General features: G+C 40.1%; 1 protein-coding gene and 1 long non-coding RNA gene across 3 annotated transcripts in view; one reads left to right on the top strand and one right to left on the bottom strand.

Moving 5' to 3' along the window:
* The window catches only part of LOC120093141 (uncharacterized), an 87630-nt gene that overhangs the window by 5678 nt on the left and 59895 nt on the right, over positions 1-22057 (bottom strand). The window lies entirely within an intron of this gene.
* Positions 5446-21116, top strand: Ms4a7 (membrane spanning 4-domains A7). Its single transcript, NM_001410291.1, is given in 7 exon segments — positions 5446-5534; positions 8165-8387; positions 13431-13556; positions 14945-15001; positions 16161-16367; positions 20192-20293; positions 20940-21116. Coding segments are annotated over 6 exon segments (678 nt in total). The 5' UTR covers positions 5446-5534; positions 8165-8240; the 3' UTR covers positions 20979-21116.

Here is a 22057-nt window from a genome sequence, read left to right as displayed (position 1 = left end):
TTTCACATCTTAAGTGTTCCCCCTAGGGTCTTATTTGAGCTTTTCTCTGTGACCATTCTTTCTGGTATTTTAAGGCACACCACCATTCATTTATCTTATATTTGCTACCATTTTTTTTTCAGATCAATAGTTTAACACTGGAGCAATCTGATATCCACTGCCTCAGCCATGGTAGCAGAATTAATGTCAACGGTGAAGTCTGGGGGGATAAGCATGATGTCCAACCCTACAAACCAAGTGCATGCACACCTCTCCTCCCAGAAGCCACACCATTCTACCCACATACATGTATAAGGCTTTATCCTGGTTAACTTTCTTAACTGCTCTGTACCATCCTCTATGTCTTCAGAATGCAGATGGCTTCATAGCAGTTCTCCAAGGAATAGAATGCAGAAAGCTTATACCAAGCTCTATGAACAACACTTTATAGCATAGGAAAATCCATCTCTTCTCTCCCCACCCCCATCGCCATACATAGTTACGATTTCTTCCTGAAATCCACTCACACAACTTTCCAATACCCTCTTATTAGCTCAAATAAGGATTAGTAATGCATGATGCAAAGGATGTGCACTAATTGTTTATATCCTTGAGCATGTGACATTTCATCTTCCTGTTTGTATACCCACATGTATACACTGTGCATGCACATGCACACATAGGTTGCCACCATATATGAATCTGCGGGTGCAGTGCCACAAAGCTCAAGACAGTATTTGTTTTTTTGCAACTCTCATGAATGTTGTAGTTTTCTCATCAACTATCCAGTAGGTGGCAGCAAAGCATGTTGGGGCAGAGCAGCAATTTCTACTTTATTCATAAAAGAGAATAGAAAGACTAAAGACATGAGTGTTCATATGGATAAGATGGGACACAGGCAAAAGACTCTGTTCATTTCATCTGGGACTCGAGGGCAATAATCAACAGAAATGTGTGCTAACACTAAGACAGAGTAAGAAATAGGTGGAGTCTGCTCCTGAGACAATTAAAATAAAAAATATTCTCCTCCCCCTCCTTCCCTTCCTCCCCCTCCTCCTCCCTTACCCCCCCTCCTCTTCCCCTCACCTACATACGAATGTTAAAAGGCAGGTGGCTTGCTTTAAATTTTCTGCAGACAGTACTGACCCCTATTCTGTAACTTGAGGGAGCAGTAAAACATTCCTTGTTCTCAGTAGTCAGGGAGATGGCAATTTATAAAAAGCAACACCATTCACTCAAGAAAAAGATAATCACAAAAGAAATAATCAAAATGATAATTTTTATGTATCCACCTATAACAAAGTTTAACGGTTAAGAGACCATGAGATTAAGGCTGAAGTAAGGACTTCATTAGAAGCAGGATATTATTTGAGAATGCTACTAGAAAATTTCCTTAGAAGAAACTCATTGAGCCTGGCCTGGTGCAGAGCTCTATAATCCCAGCATTCAGAAGGCTGAGGCAGGAGAATTTCTGAAAGTTCAAGGCCAGTCTGGGCCACACAAAGACTCAATTTCAAATGAAATGAAAAAAGTGTTGAGAAAATATGTGAGTTTCCTTTCTCCTCCCACCACAAAACTCTCCTCAACACCAGCTCTGAGACAGAGGCCATAGTGGGAGCATGTGAGAAGATTGATATGAGTCTGTCCCTGTTTAAGCAAATGGTAGACTTTTGTCCAACACTCTCTGAAGAATAAAAGGAACTCAAGACCAGGGCCTTCTGCTCTGTGGTCCATGTGTTTCTTTATTGCTACATAACAAATAATCACCAGAGAGGTTTAACATACTAATTCTCATATGGTTACCATGACTCCAGATGCTAAACATGGTCAGATGGGTTCCTAGCTTTGGGGCCTCATTGGGTTGAGATCTAATCTGATGCCAGCCTGGGGAGATCCTACTTGGGTCTTCTGCAATTGCAGCAATCACTCTTAACTCTTGATCCACTTCCCCAGCCCCTTTCTGGAGTCATTTAAAAAACAGTTGTTTGTTGTTTCTCCCTCTCTCTGGGTGCAAAGGTCATGGACCTTAAAGGAGAATTCATTGCTAGCATTTTGCTAAATTGATACAGTACTCAACAGCCTTCTAAATACCTATCCTTAGTCAGAGATAAGGGTAACTCTCACCTCTCATCGAATAAACTTTTTCTCACAGGTGAAGGCAATTACTGAGAATCACAACTGGTCAGAGTATATGGTCTAAGTGACTATGGCATGCTCAGCCCCAAATAGGAGATCTATGACATAGTCAGTATACTCAAGACTCGGGGAACATTGTGGATGAAAGGGCAGAAAAATGTGGGAGCCAGAGGACCTGAAGGATTGCTTCGTGATAGCTTCTTCTCAACATGACAGGAATTTTACACTCTTGAACTCTCAACAATATGGTTTCCTCCATAAGAACACACCAGTCAACATTCTAACATGGCCAGAGGAAAGGTTCACAAGGTTCCACCCCTAATAAGAGCTACATTCAATCAATGGCTGCTGAGGGAGGGAGAGTCCATTTTCTTCAGGGACAAGGCCCCTTTTATTGGCCACATAAGCTTCAGTGGTCAGCCCTAAGACCATGTACATACAGGCAACACAACTGGACTCAGTAGGGTGTGTGTGTGTGTGTGTGTGTATTTATGTATATACAATTATAAAAGAAGATATGAGTTTAGGAGGGTTTTATGATGAGAGTAGTGGTGGAGGCACAGGAGAAATCAGAATGGAGCAAATCATATAAATACAAGTTATTTATGTATAAAATTCTAAAAATATGACTTGTAAGAAAAATCAGAAACTATTTTTATCAATCTCATTTCCACATAATTATTAATACAGAACTCAAACCCACTAAAGGACACACCTTAAGTGGATATTCAGCCAAATGAATCTTATGCATGTAATTACGTATAAATAAGAAATACACACACACTCCTTTAACCACCACCTACATCAAAGTATAAAAATGTCAAACACCTCTTTAGACTTCTACTTAATTTTCCCCAAAGTACTGTTTTTACCTCTACTTTATAACTTAGTTTGTCACCTTCGTAGTAATAAAACCGCACAATGTGTTGTTTTGTATAGTGGTACTTTACTGTCTGTGGCTCCAGTTAACTGTAGTCACCTATACTTTAAAATATAAAACAGTAAAACCCAATATTTTGACAGGGAGGAAGAGAGGAACTATGACAGACACACTAAATTCACATAGCTTTTTTAACTACAACATATAGTTGTAATTGTTGTTTTCATAAGTTATTGTTGTAGATCTTTCGTCCCTCCTAATAACTCTTCCATAATTTAGTTCTGTGTTGTTTATGGATTTGGGATTGCTCATTGTTTCATTTTTTTTAATAAAGTTGCTAAGTACTAGAAGAAGAAGGAGGAGGAGGAGGAGAGAAGAAGAAGAAAAAGAAGAAGAAGAAGAAGAAGAAGAAGAAGAAGAAGAAGAAGAAGAAGAAGAAGAAGAAGAAGAAGAAGAAGAAGAAGAAGAAGAAGAAGAAGAAAGAGAAGTAGTAGTGGGTGTCTCAAACTGCCTGGCTCTGTACCACATACCCTAGAGTTTCTCCTAACATACATAGAACAGTTATAATATGCTGTGGTTAACTTGAATTTTCACTATGCCTGCCTATCTGTCTGCCTGTCTGTCTGTCTGTCTCACTTAGGGTACAATTTCACCACACTTCACAGATTAGAAACATAAAACTAACAAACATTTGTTTTTACAACTACCTATAAACATTTTAAACCATGGTGAACTGTGGATAATAAAACCACAGAAAGCAAGACTACAGATAAAGGGTAGGTGCTACCACATGGAATTAAAACTAAATAAAACGAATCAAATTAATTAATTTATGCTTAGGATTGCAACAAAGTCATGCTTCTAGCACACATAAAACCTGACCACTGGTTTGTCTGCTCAGAACCTCTTGGGGCCATGCTAATTTATGACAACATCGGTTTTAGCTTCAAGTCCACCAGTAGTGTATGAACGTCTACCATGGCATTGGAGTCTCCATCTTTCTCTTCATCTCTACAGGATTCCTCTTCTGCTTCCTTCTGTCATTTTATAGGCCGTCCTCTTTTAGACCTATGCAATAGATGTGGGTTGGATTTCTGCTAATTTTTGTTTTTAATTTATTTGGAGATATTTTGAGACATATTTCTTTTTATTAAAAATAGTTTATTGAAAATAAAAATTTGCCTTTCTATGGTGTATTGTAATCACTGCTTCTTTTCCCTCTTCACCTCCCCACTCTTCCAACTCCATGTCTTTCTCTCCCTTTCAACTCCATGCCTTTCTCTAGAAAACAAACAGACCAGTGTCGCGCCCACCTCGTCCGGCAAGGAAGACGCAACACGGTTGGATTCTTCTCAACAGCCTTTACTGCAGGAAACCTTCTTTGTTGATACAGGGAGGCGGCGGCAGCCAGCCCTAAGTGTTACAGCTCCAAGTGTTACAGCTTTAAGTGTTACCCCGCCGAGCTTATATACACAACAGTATGCTAATCTTCTTTCAGGGATTGGTGGGGCACGAGTCACCCCACTGCCATCCCAGCTACTTGTCCTCCAGAGATTGGCGAGGCATGAACTCCCATTTAGCATAGTACCGCCCCAGCCAGACTGACGTCAGGTGCAAAACTCCGCGCATGCTCAGTACTGTTGTTAGGAGGGCGCCAGATTCACCTCATTATCATACAGCTGTCACACCGCTCCCTACAGACCAGTAAGCAAACAAACAAGCCAGAATAAAACAAAGCAAAGAGGAAAAATGGAGTAAATAAAAAGGGAAATCACAAGAAACACATACACATGCAGAGATGTACACACACAAACCCTGTAAAACCATGACATCTGATGCCAAAAGGAGAAGCAAGATACAAATAAGGTTTAAAAAACAGTGACCAAACAATGCATCATGAGATAAAACATCTCCAAAAACACCATTGAGTTCACTTTGTGTTGGCTCTCCACTCCCTTACCTGTGGTTTGTATATTCACTGAGACTCCATTGAAGAAACAAATGTTTCCCTTGTGAGCAGCTATTGCGTTTTACTTTTTAAAAGTGGTTTCCAACCAGCTAGAAATTGTCTCTATGTCAATAAGATCACTCACAACCAATACTTCTAATCTTCATAAACTCTTTACTTCCTTTCTCATTAATTCTGTAGCAGCCAGGTGGTGAATTACTAATATCTTTCATTCAGAGGATAAGGGGACAGACTTAATGCAACTGAATAGAAATGCAAGGAATCATTCCCTTCTTGACCACATCTGTTTCGTGAGATGATATTATTTTGTGTTATTTTTTCCAAACCCCAAACTTCAGAAAGAGGAAGCAGAGCAGCCTTTCATTTTCCAGCTACTTGTAATGACTGCAAATTCACATCCTGTGTAATCATGAATACTTCCAGGGGAAGCACACAAAATGCCTGAGTGTCAAAAGCAGAGAGTGAAACTTCTGGAGGGAACAGCTGGTGAAAGGTTGAGCCTGAGTTCTCCCAGGAGCAGAGTGAGCAGGCGCAGGAGCTACAACATACACCACAGGGCTGTGAGGACAGGTAAGCCACTGGGAGAGGCTGTGCTCTAAATAGACAGCCTGCCTGGGAAGTGGATTCTCATCCTGTCTTTCCTGTTGACCCCTGGCATAAGTTGGTGAACCACAGGTCAATCTGGAGCCTCAGTTTACCTATGTGTCAAAAAGGAAAGCACCCTTGGGATCAGTTGATATTTGAAGTGATGACCTTCTATAGTTCCCTTTATTTCCCCACTGCTGCCACTCAGTCTTATAAAACATGTTCTCAAGGAAGACTGGGGTATGAGAATATGTTGAATTTGGAAAGTATGGCTCAAATCTAATATTGCAACACAGAAAAGCATTGTGTCCAAAGGTGTTTGCCTGAATAGTAGAGATTTTGAAACCTTTTTGAGAGCTGAGGGCCATTCCCACTTCATGTGGATATAAATAATGAATGCTGAAGGACAAATCATAGTTGGATTGGGAGGCGATGGTGTCAGTTTCCAGACATACTATAAAATGTAAGAAACTTCATCATGTAGAGTTCCTCCCAAAATAGCCATATGTATCCAAATTAAAAATAGCTTAGGGGTTGGGGGTTTAGCTCAGTGGTAGAACGCTTGCCTAGCAAGCACAAGGCCCTGGGTTCGGTCCCCAGCTCCGAAAAAAAATAGCTTAAATTCTGTAAATACACCTCTACATGCTATTGTAAATAGATAATTGAATTTATAAAATAAGCATAAGTTCTATGTGTTCTAAAGTGCACAGGTATTTCTTACAACATTGTTCATGGTGATAAAAAAAATAGAAGGAACCAAAATGACCATGAATATGCATCCAGTTTAATAAAATACAATCATTTGAATTTATCATTTGAATTTTAATTACAGTTAAAAATCTAATTAGATAATTGTAGCATTCTAGCTACTGGAAGTTTGTGATTTGCATGACACCCTCATGACCATCCACTAAACAACTACTCTTCATCTCTCCCCCGGCCCTTGGAAGCCACCATTTTACTTCTCTACAAAACTGAGTAGTCTGGGTACCTCATAAATACAATCACACAGCATCTGACTTCTTTGACTTCATATAGGGTTTTTTTTTTTGAGGTTTAACAATGTTCATGGCATATGTCAGAATATAGTCATTTGCCTTTTATACTTAAGGCTGTTATATTAATTAGCCCAAGATTAATAGGGATTCTAAATGGCTGGAATGACCATTTGTAAAGTGTGGAGAGAATAGTGAAGAAAGGAGAAAAAGAACATAAAGGAAACTGAAACTGATGACTTTATGTTGATTGTTGGGGAGTCAGGAACATTTTGATTCATGCAAACTGTATTCCCTTTTAGTTAACATTGTTGTTATTTGTTTTTTTAACAAATGGTCAACTTAAAAACAAAAACAGCAAATACATGCACATAATGTTAACAGACTAGAAAACATCAGATTGGCATCAGTTCCTAACACAGAGCTCAGAATAAAGCATGCAATATACTTCTTGGTTATGAGACCTGGAAAATCTAAGAAAGGAGTACCTGAAGGAGATTGTGTCTATATACTTAGCAACAAAGATCAGGTAGAAATCCAGGCTTCCTGATATGGGAACATTTCTGGAAAGAGACAACTTTACCACACTTCCCCAGGATCACAGCCATTCCTAGGGGCAGACTTTGAACTCATGAGTGACAACTAATGCCTCAGATGCAAACATCATTTGGTTTCCATTGCAGAGCCATCTCCATCTTCCCCAGTAGTAACAAGAATATGGGTTTCATTTTAGTACTACTGACCTGGTGGAGCACTGTTTGTTTCTTGAGTAGAGTTATTAATATTATTAGGAAGAAAGAAAAGGCAAACGAGGAGAATTAGTGTCACATAGAGGGAAATATTGCAAGACCTTAAGCCCAGAAGACATTGCGCACACACTTTTGAGTTCTGCAATCATAGACTAACAATAATTATATTTGCTACAGTGTATTAAACACATGAGATGCAGCAGGTAAGTTCTTTTTGAAATGTTCATTTAATGAAATGAATGTATTAGTCCTGGATTGCTAATATATGAAATGGACTTAGTAACATCTAAGATGTAAGACCCTTTGAAGGATTAAGATCTTTGATATTCTAGTGCATGAAATACAATGTGACTTAAGTGTTTATGTTGATAGTTACTAAGCTGGTAGAAGCAAAGGGCACATTCTGGATTAGACACATGCTTTTTATAAACTGGAAAGCACTTACTCAATAATTTAATGGCAAGAAAATGAAGAGAGGAGGACTGGACAACATAAAGGCAGCTTCGGTGTGATGTCCTGAGAGATGTGATAAATGATTGAACGATAGGGGAAGCAGAGGTGCAAGAGGAAGAGAGAGGGAGCTGAAAGTAAAGGCTTTGGGGGACAGGCAGTGAGATGAAGACAATGCTGCAGGCGAATTCTGTTTGGATTACTCACCTCCTAACTTTGGAGTTCCTGAAAATGTTTGCAAACTTCCCTGACAGAATGGTTCTTGATCATCATGGATAGAGTGCAGCAAGCAGTCTATCCTATTCTCCCCTGAAAGCTACATCAGTTTTGTTTGTAGAACAACTAGCCAGACCATGCCATCCCACCCTGAGTGTACTCAATTCTTATCTAAAGAAAACTCATTTTTCTTTGCTCCCTGCAGACTCTCGTGCCTGTGAGTGTCGGTGAGTCAAACCCTGGGGACTGAGTCCAGTGCCTCTTCTAGCATCCTTGGCATCATGCTTCTACGGCTTGGCACCAAGAGCACTGCCTGGGACTGCTTTCCAAAGGATGTCATTGTCCACAAAAGAGAGAAAGCTGGACACACATATGAAAATGGAGAGGACCTGCTGATTGGTGTACCTAGTGAAGCCACAGTTCTTGGGGTAAGTCCATCTCATTAGAAGGAGAATGCTGGAGAGACATATTAAGACTGTGTCCAACTACAAAGCTATAATGGGTCCGGAAGCATCCTGGACTTGTTTGAGCCAGTTCCACAAACAAGCCAGAATATGAAATGGAATGGGAAACTATTCCCTCCTTGGGCTTTCATTTAAAATAACTAAAGCCACTTGTGCTTTTCCACCAGAACACTGCATAATTAAGAAATTAGTTTCTGATCATTGTCTTTAGTAGAGATTTCTGACTTGACCATATGATAATTTTTAGTCTGTTTAAGTTAGGTCTTTTGATTTGGAGTTTTCTTTTTCAAGCACTTTGAGATGACACCATCTAAAGTGCTTTCATCCACACATTTCTCTGTGTCCACATGAGCAGCTGTACAATATCTAAGTATCAACATCATTGTCCCTCATAGGCAGGATCCTACTTATCATAGGGTTCTGGATACTTCCTGCTGAGACTGAATCCCTACTCCTGCACCTTCAGAAACTTTGCTGCTGGGAACCTTCCCTGCACCACAGGTACTGAGATGGGACACAGAGTCAGACAAAGGCCAAACAAAGCCTGATGACCTCTGGCCTTGTAACTCTCTCTTACTATTCTGGTGGCCAGAAGCTAATGGTCTCCCGGCAATTTAAACCTACCTCTCTTGCTATTCTGTGACTAAAAGCTGCTGGTTTCTGGAAATTAACTTCTGCTGGTAGCAGCAGGACCTTGAGAAGCAAACTCAGTTAATAGGGCTGTATTCTCTATGGCTCAAGGGCTCCCTGGCCAGGTAAGAGGCTAGGAGTTAATTAACTGTTTGTGACCCAGAGAGAAAAGAGAAAGAAAGGGAGAATTCAAGCACACACATAGACACACAGAGATACACAGAGACACACCCTTTGGCTGAGCCCAGCCACCTGTCTCAACAATTTCACAAGTGTTCATACGTACTTACATACATACACATATACCTACATATGTACATACAGATAGACAGATAAATATAAATGCATATATATAAATATCTATATATACAAATATATATGCATATATATGCATGCATGCATTTGGTGGATGGAGCTGGGTGGGCAGAACTCCAGATGCCACACTTCATTATTTCTCTCTGGCCCTCTAATATCTTCTAAGACAAAAGTTCTTTATAAAATTACCTCATAGATAAAATGTTACACAAAAGGAGAGTTAGAGAAGGATGTTGATACTAAGTTCAAAGCAGTGTTTCATTCTATAAGCTCATTATAAGTTCAAAGCAACAGTTTCACATGACCTTGCTTTATCATACTACACACCTTTAGCTTCATCCTTAGACCTAACCTACAATGAATGTTCTTTTTTGATCAAATATTAATTCAAGCCTGCTTTCTTATCCTAGTGCAATTAGCCTTGACACGCGAAGGTTTACAAAGCTGTATTTGTATCTTTATTCTATAGAGGCCTTGAGATTACTTGTATCAATTTAAGAGTTCTATAAAATCGTCAGAGATTGTGAAACCATCAGTTCATCTATACAACATTACTACATGAAAGTACATCTTCATATTGATCTGCAGGAAATTTGCTTAAATAGGGTAGACTGATGCTCAGGAATCATTAGGCTAATTTGACAGGAAGGGCATATCAGCAACAAGAAGCAATCCTGGGACAAAGTTTCTAAGGACACTGTATCTCAGAGCTCACCCATCCCAGGCCATGCAAAATGGCGGGCCATCTCCAGAGCACTCATTTGCATGCCATAGTCTTTCCTAGATGGTTACTGACACCTTCCTAAATGTTTCTTCTGTGATTTAGGGTCCATTAACATCATTCTAGCCTCTTAAAATATGTTTAATTGAAATAGAATTAAAACTTCTATTGGGCAGGGTAGCCTAAGTATCTCCAATATAGATAATTAATGTAGCCTCTTGGTTGCTTCTGGGGGTTTGGGGGAGTGTTCTTACAGCTGGAGACACTGCACACTCAGATGATTCAAGCTGGATATGAAAATGTCTTTCTTTGCTGTAGCTTCCATGGTTCCAAAAATTCTATGCCAAGGAAAGGAAATGGTTAAACAGTTCTACACAACTGCAACACCTATAAACCATAACACTTACCAGCAAAGCAAGCCATGCATACTGGTGAAATAAGTAGCACTCTCATGTCAGTGGCAACCAACAACTGTCTCTCTGCACTTAAGGCCTACACAGCAGTAGGGCAATCATGCTTGGTACTAGAAATCAAGCCAGCCTCCTGGAGCTAGTGAAGTTAAAAAACTTAGAAATAGTTTACGACAGCCACTTTGCTAGACCAGCATAATTCATTACTATATCTTAAATCTTAACTATTGGATTCTTTATCCCTTTTCTTTGTTTAGTCTGCAGCACATTGTTTCCTGAAAACACTCCTTCAGCAATTTTCACATTAGATCATTGAAATGATATTAGCATTGTCTTTGTTTCTTGGGACTCGGAGATCAATCTTTTAGCTTTCTTCTCACCCCTGAACTCTCCCACCTCACAAACTCATGTCATGCTACTAGCTGAATATTTCACTATCTTCATACCAAGATCTTGGCCCTTATATCACTAACACTACTTCCAATAGATAGATAGATGATTGATAGATAGATAGATAGATAGATAGATAGATAGATAGATAGATAGATAGGATAAATTATACATATATAATTATATATATAAAATCATGTTTGCTACTGATTATATTCCTTATTCTTTCCCACCTTTTGCTGGTTTTCTTTCTCTTTCAAATATTCTCCTTCTGCCTTTTTAGTGTGTGTGTGTGTGTGTGTGTGTGTGTGTGTGTGTGTGTGTGAGTCTCTCTGTGTGTATATACATATATATATTTAAATGTGCATTTTATGTATTAGAGGAAACAAAGTATTTATTTTTCTGAACCTGTCTTAGATTTCTTAGTATGGTGTTCCTTAGTTCCACCCATTTCACTATAAATGGCACCACTTCTTCTTCTTCTTCTTCTTCTTCTTCTTCTTCTTCTTCTTCTTCTTCTTCTTCTTCTTCTTCTTCTCCTCCTCCTCCTCCTCCTCCTCCTCCTCCTACTCCCCCTCCTCCTCCTTCTTCTCTTCTTCTCTTCTTCTTCTTCTTTTCTTCTTCTTCTTCCTCCTCTTCTTCTTCTTTTCTTCTTCTTCTTTTCTTCTTCTTCTTCTTCTTCTTCTTCTTCTTCTTCTTCTTCTTCTTCTTCTTCTTCTTCTTCTTCTCTTTCTCCTTCTCCTTCTCCTTCTTCTTCTCCTTCATTATTTAATATATTATCATTGTCTGTAAAAACCACATTTTCTTTTTCTTCATATTAGCCGATAGACATCAAAATGGTTCATGCCTTGGCTACTGTTTAGCAATCAGCTTAGATGTTCAGGCCTCTCTGCAGTGTGCTGACTTTGGTTTCCTTCGGGAAATACCCAAGAATTTGAGGCATATGAGTTTTGGTTTTGTGAGGAATCGCGGTGTTGATTTCAACAGTGGTCACACTGGTTTACATTCCCATTTTACAGTTCCTCTTTTCTCAAAACTTCATCAGATCTGTTATCATTTGTTTTCTGGATAATACCCAGTCTGACTGGGATGAAAAGGAATCTGAAATCAGTTTTTATTTACATTCCTAATTAGACATTAGAATGTTGAATGCGTTTTTTTTTAACATTTGTTGGTTATATGTATTTCTTCTTTTGAAAACTGTTTATTCCATTCACTAGCCTACTTATTTGTTGATTGGGTTTTCTTAGTGTTTAAGCTTTGAGGCTCCCCATAGAATATATAGGCACCAACAGCTTTCTTCTAATTTTCAGACTGTCATTTCACTCTCATGTTTGTTTCCACTGTTAGAGATTTTTCATCCCATGCAATGTTGTCAATTTTTCCCATTGTTATCTGAATTATTGGGCTTCTTTTCATGAAATTCTTGTGCCTTGAAGTGTTTTCCTGGTGTTTGGCTCTACAAGTTCCCAAACCTTATACCATACCTTAACAAATTTGATCTATTTTGAATTAGTTTTATGCAGATAAGATGAGGATCTAGTTTCATTCTTTGACATGTGGATTTCTGGTTTCCCCAGCACCATTTTTGAGGACACTTTGGTAAATATTAGATGGTCATATTCATATGAGTTCTCTTCTGAATCTTCTATTGTGGTCCAGCATCTCCCATCAATTTAAACACAAATCTCTGTCCTTGATGGTCCCCATCCTTGATTACATGTTCTAATAATACTTTGTCACAGTTGCCATGGAACTTAACTTTACAAGGTTACGTGTAAGATATAAGAATCTACCAGAGTGACTTTCATTTGTTGCCTGCCTCTTGGTACATGGGTACTCAATGAGTAATTGGGGTAAGAGGTGACTTATCTTAATTTTGGGTAATTATGTCCATGTGTTAATTACAATATAGATTCAGTGATGGATTAAACTATGAATTCTCATTCAAACAGGAGAGGTCAGACAACATTCCAGTTTTGACATTTGTGCAAGTTTGAACAACTCATCTCCCTCATGTTCCTCATCAGTAACAAAGATGTGATGAATACTGCTTAGAATGCAGAGACCCTTAAACAAATGTGAATCACTCATAACCGCCATCATAAAAATCACAATGATTCTTAAAATCAAACGACAAAAAGGATGAGTGACAGCACCAGCAATGTGATGCTCAACAGCTTTTGTTGAAAGCCGAGGCCTGCACTGAGACCCCCATTGGAGGTTCCTTCTCTATACTAATCCAACTGGGCTCTAGTCCAGACAACTTTTCCCAATGACTTTTCCAAAAAGAAATGTTTTGTGAGGCAGATTTTTCAGAATTAAATGTTCACATAATCTCTTCCTGAGTTTAATGAGCCTTCCACAAAATAAAAGAGGTAAATTTTGAATTTTTCTCTTAGAATAGGCTTATTTGTTCCTTGTAGGATTTTCCTTTAATATAGAAATTAATAATGTATTTTAAACTCCATTGTAAGTCACAAATAATCCTTTGCATCTACTTTAATCATGATCTAGAAGTCCCTGCCTTGTGTGTTACAGACTATCCAGCTAATATGTGCCCTGATGATTGTAAGCTTTGGGGGAATTTTGGTGTCAGCTTCCTACTCCAACCCAGAAGTTTCCACCACTTTGATGTCTGGATACCTGTTTACTGGATCCTTCTGTGTAAGTAAAATGTGGTCTCAAAAAAAAAAAGTATGCTTTCTAAATACCTGCCAGGCACTCAATCATGGAATGACTTCATCTTCAAGAAGAACGAGGCAGAAGGAAGCCAACTCAACATTCCTGTCACTGCCCATGTCCTGTATCTCCCATTCGAAAGTTAGCACTTTGGGGTGGGGTTGTCTAATTAGGACAGAAGGCAGAAGGAGAAGACAACACACTGGGCACATGAGCACTTTTCTTAGCTGATGCCACATCCTCTTAGACCAGAGGATGATTTTTCATAACCCTCTTTGAGGTTTTGAAGATACCATTGGATTCTAGCCATTTCAGAGCAATCACTTGTCGGGTGAGAGTGAGAAGGCTCATTATACAGTATGCTTGGACCCCTGGCAGATGCCACAGCTCTGCAGACACTTATCTCAGTAATGGCAAGACGCCTGGGAAACAGAAGCATTCTTCTGCTTATAGGTAGCCCTGATCATCTGTAGAGCTCTTGGGCTTCTTGTCATATAATGGCTCATGGACCCTACCCCTACTGGATCTTATTTTCAGAGTTTCTAGGCCCAATCCTACTAATGAGCAATTCTCTCGAATAAAGAATCTTGAAATAAATGAGGAAAAGAGGCACATTCTGAGAAGATGATTATGCAAAGGGGTTTTAGTGACCATCGTCCCTGCATGGGCACAACTGCACAATATGCACAAAGCTCTGCTCTTGTCCCCAAAGTACATTTTGTCCTTGACTTTACTGTCTCACTGGTGGTGGCAGTCTCCACATTTCTTACTAATGCTTCTGCTAGTTCTTTCTTGGCTCTAATTGGTATTCCTCAACACTCAAGACACAGGCATAATCAGTGGTTTAGCTGTCCCAAATTGCCATCTCTCTTCTTGCTGGCCTCTAGACTCACTGGGATCAAACTGCTTCTCAGGGCTTATAATAAAGATTCCTTGTTAGAACTTTTCCTCCTGATTTCCTAAACTCTAGGTAATACTCAAGTTGCCTATATCTATAGCTTCAATTCCATATTTGTCTGTCTCTTGCCACATGGGAGGCTCTTTCCTTGGCGCTTCTTTATATTGTTTCAAGTCTCAAGTCATAGATACGACTCAACATCCTCTTTCAATTTCATAATTTAGTAGCAGTTGCCAGGCATCTGTTGCATTTGGTCTGCAACGACTGCTGCTTTCCAATAACATGAACCTCCCTGAGCAGAAGCTTATTCTCAAAGTCTGTGTAAGCATCCCAAGCAGATATGAAGCATTCCTAGCAGTACAAGCATGTCATTCTGTCAGGGTTGTATCTCTAAAAGTTTCCCATCACTTTTTTGAGTGATTTAAAAGCAGCTTAGGACAGCTCTCTTTTATCTCTCTTTCTCTCTCCTGAACAGTTTGCCATGGCTGGAATTCTCTCCATCATCTCTGAGAAAATCTCAACCAAAGCCTTTGTAAGTATGAAGACCATCAACCTCCAGTTGGTTGGGATAGTTAAAACCCATAGTTAATTCTTCTAGTTTCCATCTTCCGTTGTAGTGTTTAGGAAAATGAAGTTCAGAACAGGTTAGGAAGCATATTGATCTGGCCCATTGGCACACTTTGGAAGTCACTTCTGAAGTGAGCGTGTTCATTTTCCACATGTGATGAGAGGAAAACTGGAAACACAGAGCAGGAAAGAGCTTGCCTGGTCAAACACACAGCTTAGTAACAGCTGAGATAAGAGTCCACATTTCCTGATGCCAAGCCCATAACTATGACCCAATCCAAATGCTGAGAATTCTTCAACCACCTTGTACAACTCCTGGGTTTGTACGGCAGCTTCGGTTATCAGGAGCAAGTGTCAGTCAATTCCTAAGCCACCTGTGTGCTCCCAGACATAGCTCGCCAGACCCTGTGTCTTCTGGACTCAGGATGTGGCTCCATGTTGGTGGGCATGTGACAGGAAGTAGGAAAGGCTGCTACCTACAGGAGCAACCGTTCCAGCTGCTTCTTCCTGTGTTTTCAAGACTACGGTCCATTCATTCTATTATTTGGGACTGGGCATGGCAAAAACTACTGAGACTAAGCCCAGACGCCAGTACTTCTTGCCCTTTCCCAGAGTGAAAAAGAAAGTTCATCAATTGTTAAATGAAAGTGCAGGCCATTTCCCCTTAGGCCTGACCACCCTTGAAGGTATCCATTCTCTACAGTGTGTTTCCACTAAAGCTGCTTCTTTATGTGAGGTCAAAGTTTAGTCTAGGCTCTCCAGAGCATGCTAGGCTATATTCTAAGAGGTCTTCAAAAGAAGAACATCCTAAGAATACTGAGGGAGTCAGTGGGGGAGATTGGCAACAGGCTGAGGATTCTGGATCAGTGTTCAGTGTTATGGAGTGTTAGGAAGCTAGACTGTGGGGAGCTGTTCATATTGTGCAGGTCACCACACATTTCCCAACTATCTCATGTGACAAACTGTGATACAAAGGCAAATTAGTCATAGTCTGCCTGAAAGGAGGTCCCAGGCTATATTAGAAACAAATTCAAGGAAGAGCCATGGCAGTATAGTGGACAGAGGGAACAGAGAACCCTGTACCAAACCTGTGATGGGAACCCAACACAGAATCTCTCTTCTAGGCACTGAGCAGCCTGGCCTCCAGTGTAGCAAGCTCTGTTGTTGCTATGGTCGGTCTCTTCTTCGTCACCTATTGCCTGATAGTCCTGGGGACTGCCTTTCCACACTGTAACTCAGAAAAGAAATTCCTGCCCTTATTGTCTTATTTGGAATCCCATGATTGGAAGAATGAAGACAAGAACTGTCGCCTGGCTTATGTCAGTGCTATAGTAAGTAGTTCCAGACTAAACATCTTCCCATGTAAAACCCCATTGTCTTCCTCCACTTGGATAGTTTCTGCTTTTTCTCTGGTCACTCTGGTCTGACTGTCTAGGGCAGACAGGAAGAAAAACAATAAACAAATATGACAGAAAGGCAGCAGATTCGGTGTGGGGGGAGGGGGAGGTGCATGAACCACTGCAGAAAGGGAAAACAATGAAGAGATGAAGAAAACACAATAGCTAGTCTTAAAAATCTTAAATCACAGCAGGGGATGCTGTTCTTTGTTGTTTCTGTTGGGAAATAGGAAGCTCTCTCTTTTTTTTTTTTTTGATCGTGTAATGGATACTAGGTGTCCATCACCAGTGTATGGCTTGGGTTGACTCCTAAATGCATTCTTTTTTTTTTTTAATTAACTTGAGTATTCCTTATATACATTTCAAGTGTTATTCCCTTTCCCGGTTTCCAGGCAAACATCCCCCTACCCCCTCCCCTTCTTTATGGGTGTTCCCCTCCCCATCCTCCCCCCATTGCCGCCCTCCCCCCAACAATCTAGTTCACTGGGGGTTCAGTCTTAGCAGGACCCAGGGCTTCCCCTTCCACTGGTGCTCTTACTAGGATATTCATTGATACCTATGAGGTCAGAGTCCAGGGTCAGTCCATGTATAGTCTTTAGGTAGTGGCTTAGTCCCTGGAAGCTCTGGTTGCTTGGCATTGTTGTACTTTTGGGGTCTCGAGCCCCTTCCAGCTCTTCCAGTTCTTTCTCTGATTCCTTCAACGGGGGTCCTATTCTCAGTTCAGTGGTTTGCTGCTGGCATTCGCCACTGTATTTGCTGTATTCTGGCTGTGTCTCTCAGGAGCAATCTACATCCGGCTCCTGTCGGTCTGCTTCATCCATCTTGTCTATATTGGTGGCGGTATATGTATGGGCCACATGTGGGGCAGGCTCTGAATGGGTGTTCCTTCAGTCTCTGTTTTAATCTTTGCCTGTCTCTTCCCTGCCAAGGGTATTCTTGTTCCCCTTTTAAAGAAGGAGTGAAGCATTCACATTTTGATCATCCGTCTTGAGTTTCATTTGTTCTAGGCATCTAGGGTAATTCAAGCATTTGGGCTAATAGCCACTTATCAATGAGTGCATACCATGTGTGTTATTCTGTGATTGGGCTACCTCACTCAGGATGTTATTTTCCAGTTCCAACCATTTGCCTATGAATTTCATAAAGTCATTGTTTTTGATAGCTGAGTAATATTCCATTGTGTAGATGTACCACATTTTCTGTATCCATTCCTCTGTTGAAGGGCATCTGGGTTCTTTCCAGCTTCTGGCTATTATAAATAAGGCTGCGATGAACATAGTGGAACACATGTCTTTTGAGTCCTTGCCTGAAGCTGAAAAGTTCCACCCATTAGAGAGCTTGCCTTCTAGTCACAGGTACTCTTAGACTTGGAGTAGAGACAAAGTGCTTAATTTCCTTAAGTGCACATTGCCTAGGGCTGGCAAAGAAGGAAGTGGGGCTGGAGAAAGCTACCCAGTAGATATGACTCCTGTGAAACATCAGTGTTTTGGGGCAGAAGTTCCTTAGCACCTTTCACAAATTTGACAGCTACCACCTAGTGATAGTGACAAGCCTGACTTAGTCCATTTTCTAAATGCAGGATTATTGTGTTTAAACCCAAAGTTATTTAAGGAGAAAGATCATCCTTTCATGATTTCTCCTACTGGAGCAGTGAGTAGTCAAATTGGTGATACCTTTCATTCCCTTGTGTCCATCTGACTTGGGAGTTTTGAAGAATGTGTGGAAGTTTTTGGACTCACATCCTATTATGAGTCAAGCCACATGAGTAGATCAGACATGTTGATCTGGGAGCTTGAGAAAGTGAAAGAGAACAGAGACTGATCTGGTTGGAAGTGAGCGTGACAAAGCCCAGGAGATCACACTGCAAGATAGAGAGGGTAGATTAATATGTGAAAAGCACCCTTTGAGGGACTGTTTTAACTAAGAGTAACTTCAGTATATCGAATAGTCTTCTATTCTCATGTAAGTAGAACCCAAAAGAACATCCTTAGCATCAGAAAAGTTGTAGCATGGCAGAGTAAGCCAACCTCAAGAGAATGCTAATTTTTAATAAATTCAGCATTAACCTGAACAAACACAAAACTCTGTGTGTGTGTGTGTGTGTGTGTGTGTGTGTGTGTGTGTGTGTGTGTGTGTGTGTGTGTAAAACTGAAAGAAATAAAAAGGAGCTGGAGGAAGGAAGACATAAAAATGGTTTAGCTTACAGAAGCTAACAAGGATTCTAAAGACAAATCATCAAACCAGAAAATTAGGAGAGTCTGCACGGAAATAGGTGTTAGAGACTAGGATGCCCAGGGTAAGAGTTGAGGGTTGTTAGGATAATAGGAACACAGGAAGAACCCTGCCAATATATTAGTAACAGAGGTTAGAAATTCATTCCCCTTGTGACAATCGGACAAGGAAATTAGCTCACTCCGCCCCATGCAGATAACACAGCTAAACTCAGAGTTCCATAGACACTAGGAGTTCTTCTAATAAAGGGATTTTAAAACTGCTTCTGTATCTCTGTATCTGAAATTCCTAAGGTTCTTACAAAAATTAAACTTAAAACAATTGTCTAGGGACATATCAATCAATTCCACTCATGAGATTCCCACATGTTAAAGAAATATACTAGCACCGCCACTGCCACATTTGTATTTAAACTATATCGTGATGAAAATATGAATAAATGTGAACTCGGTCTTGAAAGCAGCAGTAACAGGTTCTAAGAACTAGAAATCATGTAGTCTTTTGAACAAGCCCATAATGAAAGTATATTCTTAGAAAGGTAAATTAATTAATTAACATAATCAAAACCTAGTTCTGATTAGTTTTATGTCAACTTGACACAAGCTGGTCATCTGGGAAAAGGAAACCTCAATTGAGAAAAGGGACCCATCGAATTGCCCTGTCGGAGAGCCTGTGGTTCATTTGTTTGATTGATGACTACTGTGGGAGGGTCCAGCTCACAGTGACTGGCAGTCTTGGGTACTTATGAGAAAGCAGGCCAAGCAAACCAGTAAGCAATGTTCCTCCACGGCGTATACTTCCGTTCCTTCCTCTAGGTTCTGTCCTTGAGTTCCTGCCTAGACTTCCCTCAGTGATGATCTGTTACCTAGAAGAATGCGCTAAAAGACACCTTTCCTCTTCAAGTTGCTTTTGGTCGTGGTGTTTTATAACAGTAATAGAGACCCTGACTAAGACAAAGCCAAAACTTGGCAACAGGGCAGTAAGATCAAAGGGACAGGGGGACTTGATAAACAGGAACTATAAGTAGAAAAAAATATCTTTGAAATTAAAAACTGAGATAGATGAAAAGCAGATTTAATGCATCTGAAGAAACACCTCATCAAATCGTATCAAATTTGAAAAATATGACTGGCACAGAGGCTGAAGTTACACAGGATGAACACAAGTTCTAATAGAAATGAGTAGGAGAGACTATGAAACAAATTATTATCTGAACATGAAACAGCATGCTGAAGGAGCACACAGAAGACCTTATAGAGTAACTGAATTCGAATCCACACCTAAAAAACAGGATGAACCAAGGACAAACAGGAAACTGTGAAAACAAGCAAAGATATGTGGCCAATCACTCCTACTTCTTATCTCTGTGTGATCACTAAAAGAGAAAGCAGAGAAAAAGACTGAGCCTTTGCCTCTGCTTCTGTTCTCCATTGCCCACCACTACCCTGCCCCCACCCCACCCTGACCCCTGCTCAGCGGACCCAGAGGCTTTGTGTGGGGTCCCACTCAGTTGTGCTGCTTTGCAGAGTACTCTGGGGATCATGCTCCTCTTCATCGTGCTGGAAGTTTTGCTAGCTGTATACAGTTCTATCTTTTGGTGGAAGCAAGTCTACTCCAACAAGCCTGGGGTAAGTACCTGATATCTCTCTGACACCCACTGTGTCCCCTGCTCTGAGCTACAGTGATACAGACCTAAAAGATCAGATGGAAAATAAGAGTTCACCTGGGGTCAGCTAGTGCCTGGGGACAGCAGAGCAGACAGAAAATCCTTCCCCAAGAAACAAGCTGGCTCTAGAAATTGGCTCATGAAATTTCATAAATAAACCAAGAGAAAGAGAGTTTATACAGCCTTGTTCTTGAAATATATACTGACATCTGGCATCTGAGACAGTCTCCATGGCCAAGCCCTTGCTAATGTGATTTTACCAAGACTTTATTGTTTTGTGGATGTTTTTTCTGCTCTTTCCCTTGCCTTTTTTAGCCCCTTGTGTTATAATTTTAAACTGTATTCATTTCTCCTAAATGCTACAATGAACAAGAAAACATAATTTGAACGAATTATGATTCAACTATGAGACACTAGAAAGCAACAAGAGAGACCAAGGGCGGCATTTGTGTGAACTAATATTGCTGCAACTATATTTACGATAAAGTTTGCATAAGCAGTACCATAAGATAATACATTGCTATATTTGAGGGAAATATATGAAGATATTTTAAACCCTACCCCCAAAATCAAAGTGTTAAACTCAATTAATGAATTTTATTCTTTAGGGTGCATTTTTCTTGCCTCAATCACAAGATCATCCCTAACTTGTCAAAAGCAGTTTGTTGCAGTAATGGATATGAAATACAGAAGAAGAAAGAAGAAATCTAGTGCTTGTGGCAGAGCACAGCTAGACTTTCCTGAAATCTCAACCTTGGTAGATCCTAATAAACATCTGAAGAAAAGCTTGTCTGTCGTAGTTTCAATATGAGTCACTCATTTCCACTGAAAGTCATTTCTTAAAGTCCAAGTCAGCGAAATTCCCATTCCCCATTCTGCAGTGACCACAAACTGTACCAACTTCTCCAAACAGAGTGAACAGACAGTGTTGTTAGCTGAGAAAGTCTGTACTCCTTCAGGGGTGGAAGCTGCCAGGGTCACATGGCTAGGTAAGGTCTTTCTCTGCGTTACTTGCACATTCCTTGGCTTAAATAGTAGACATTATGCATTCCAACAGCATTTGAGAGCCTTTGAAAATAGGACGGCCTGTACAAGCTCCTGGGTTTGATGCCCCAACAATAAAAAGAAATAATAAATCATAGCCAGTCATTATGCTTTATGCCTGTAATCCCAGCATTTGAGAGGCTGAAGCAGAAAAGATTGACATGAGTTCAAAGTCAGCCTGGGTACAGAGTGAGACTAGGTTGAGAAAAGTGGCTTATTTCTGTCTCACTTAATGATTTCAATATATATTGAAATCACACACACACACACACACACACACACACACACACACACCCCACACCCCTGGGCTTTGCACACACTAAGAATGTGCTCTACCACTGAGTTATAGCCCCAGTACAATGGCTTTATTTTTCTTTAGATTCAAAAACTATAATTAATCATGGTGTACTCTCTCATCTAAGTAGTAGACTGAGTAAGATATTGGACATATATAAGCAATAACAACTTAGTTGTTGGTTTGGAAAAAAATCAACATTGCTAACTCAAGAAAGAGAGCTTCTAATGTTGCTCTCCAAAGAGAAATGTGTAACTGAAAAAAATATATGTAAGTTTTCCAAACATACAAATGAACATGCTATGGAAATGCATGTGCCTTCAGAGACCAGAGGTATCAGCTGCCCCTTATAGGAAGTTATGAGCCACTAGATATCAGTGCTGGGAA

Source organism: Rattus norvegicus, chromosome 1 (assembly GCF_021556685.1).
Source record: "Rattus norvegicus strain SHRSP/BbbUtx chromosome 1, alternate assembly SHRSP_T2T, whole genome shotgun sequence".
Lineage (NCBI taxonomy): Eukaryota > Metazoa > Chordata > Mammalia > Rodentia > Muridae > Rattus > Rattus norvegicus.
The sequence above is the reverse complement of the archived record's forward strand: the minus strand, read 5'-3'. Positions and strand labels throughout refer to the sequence as shown.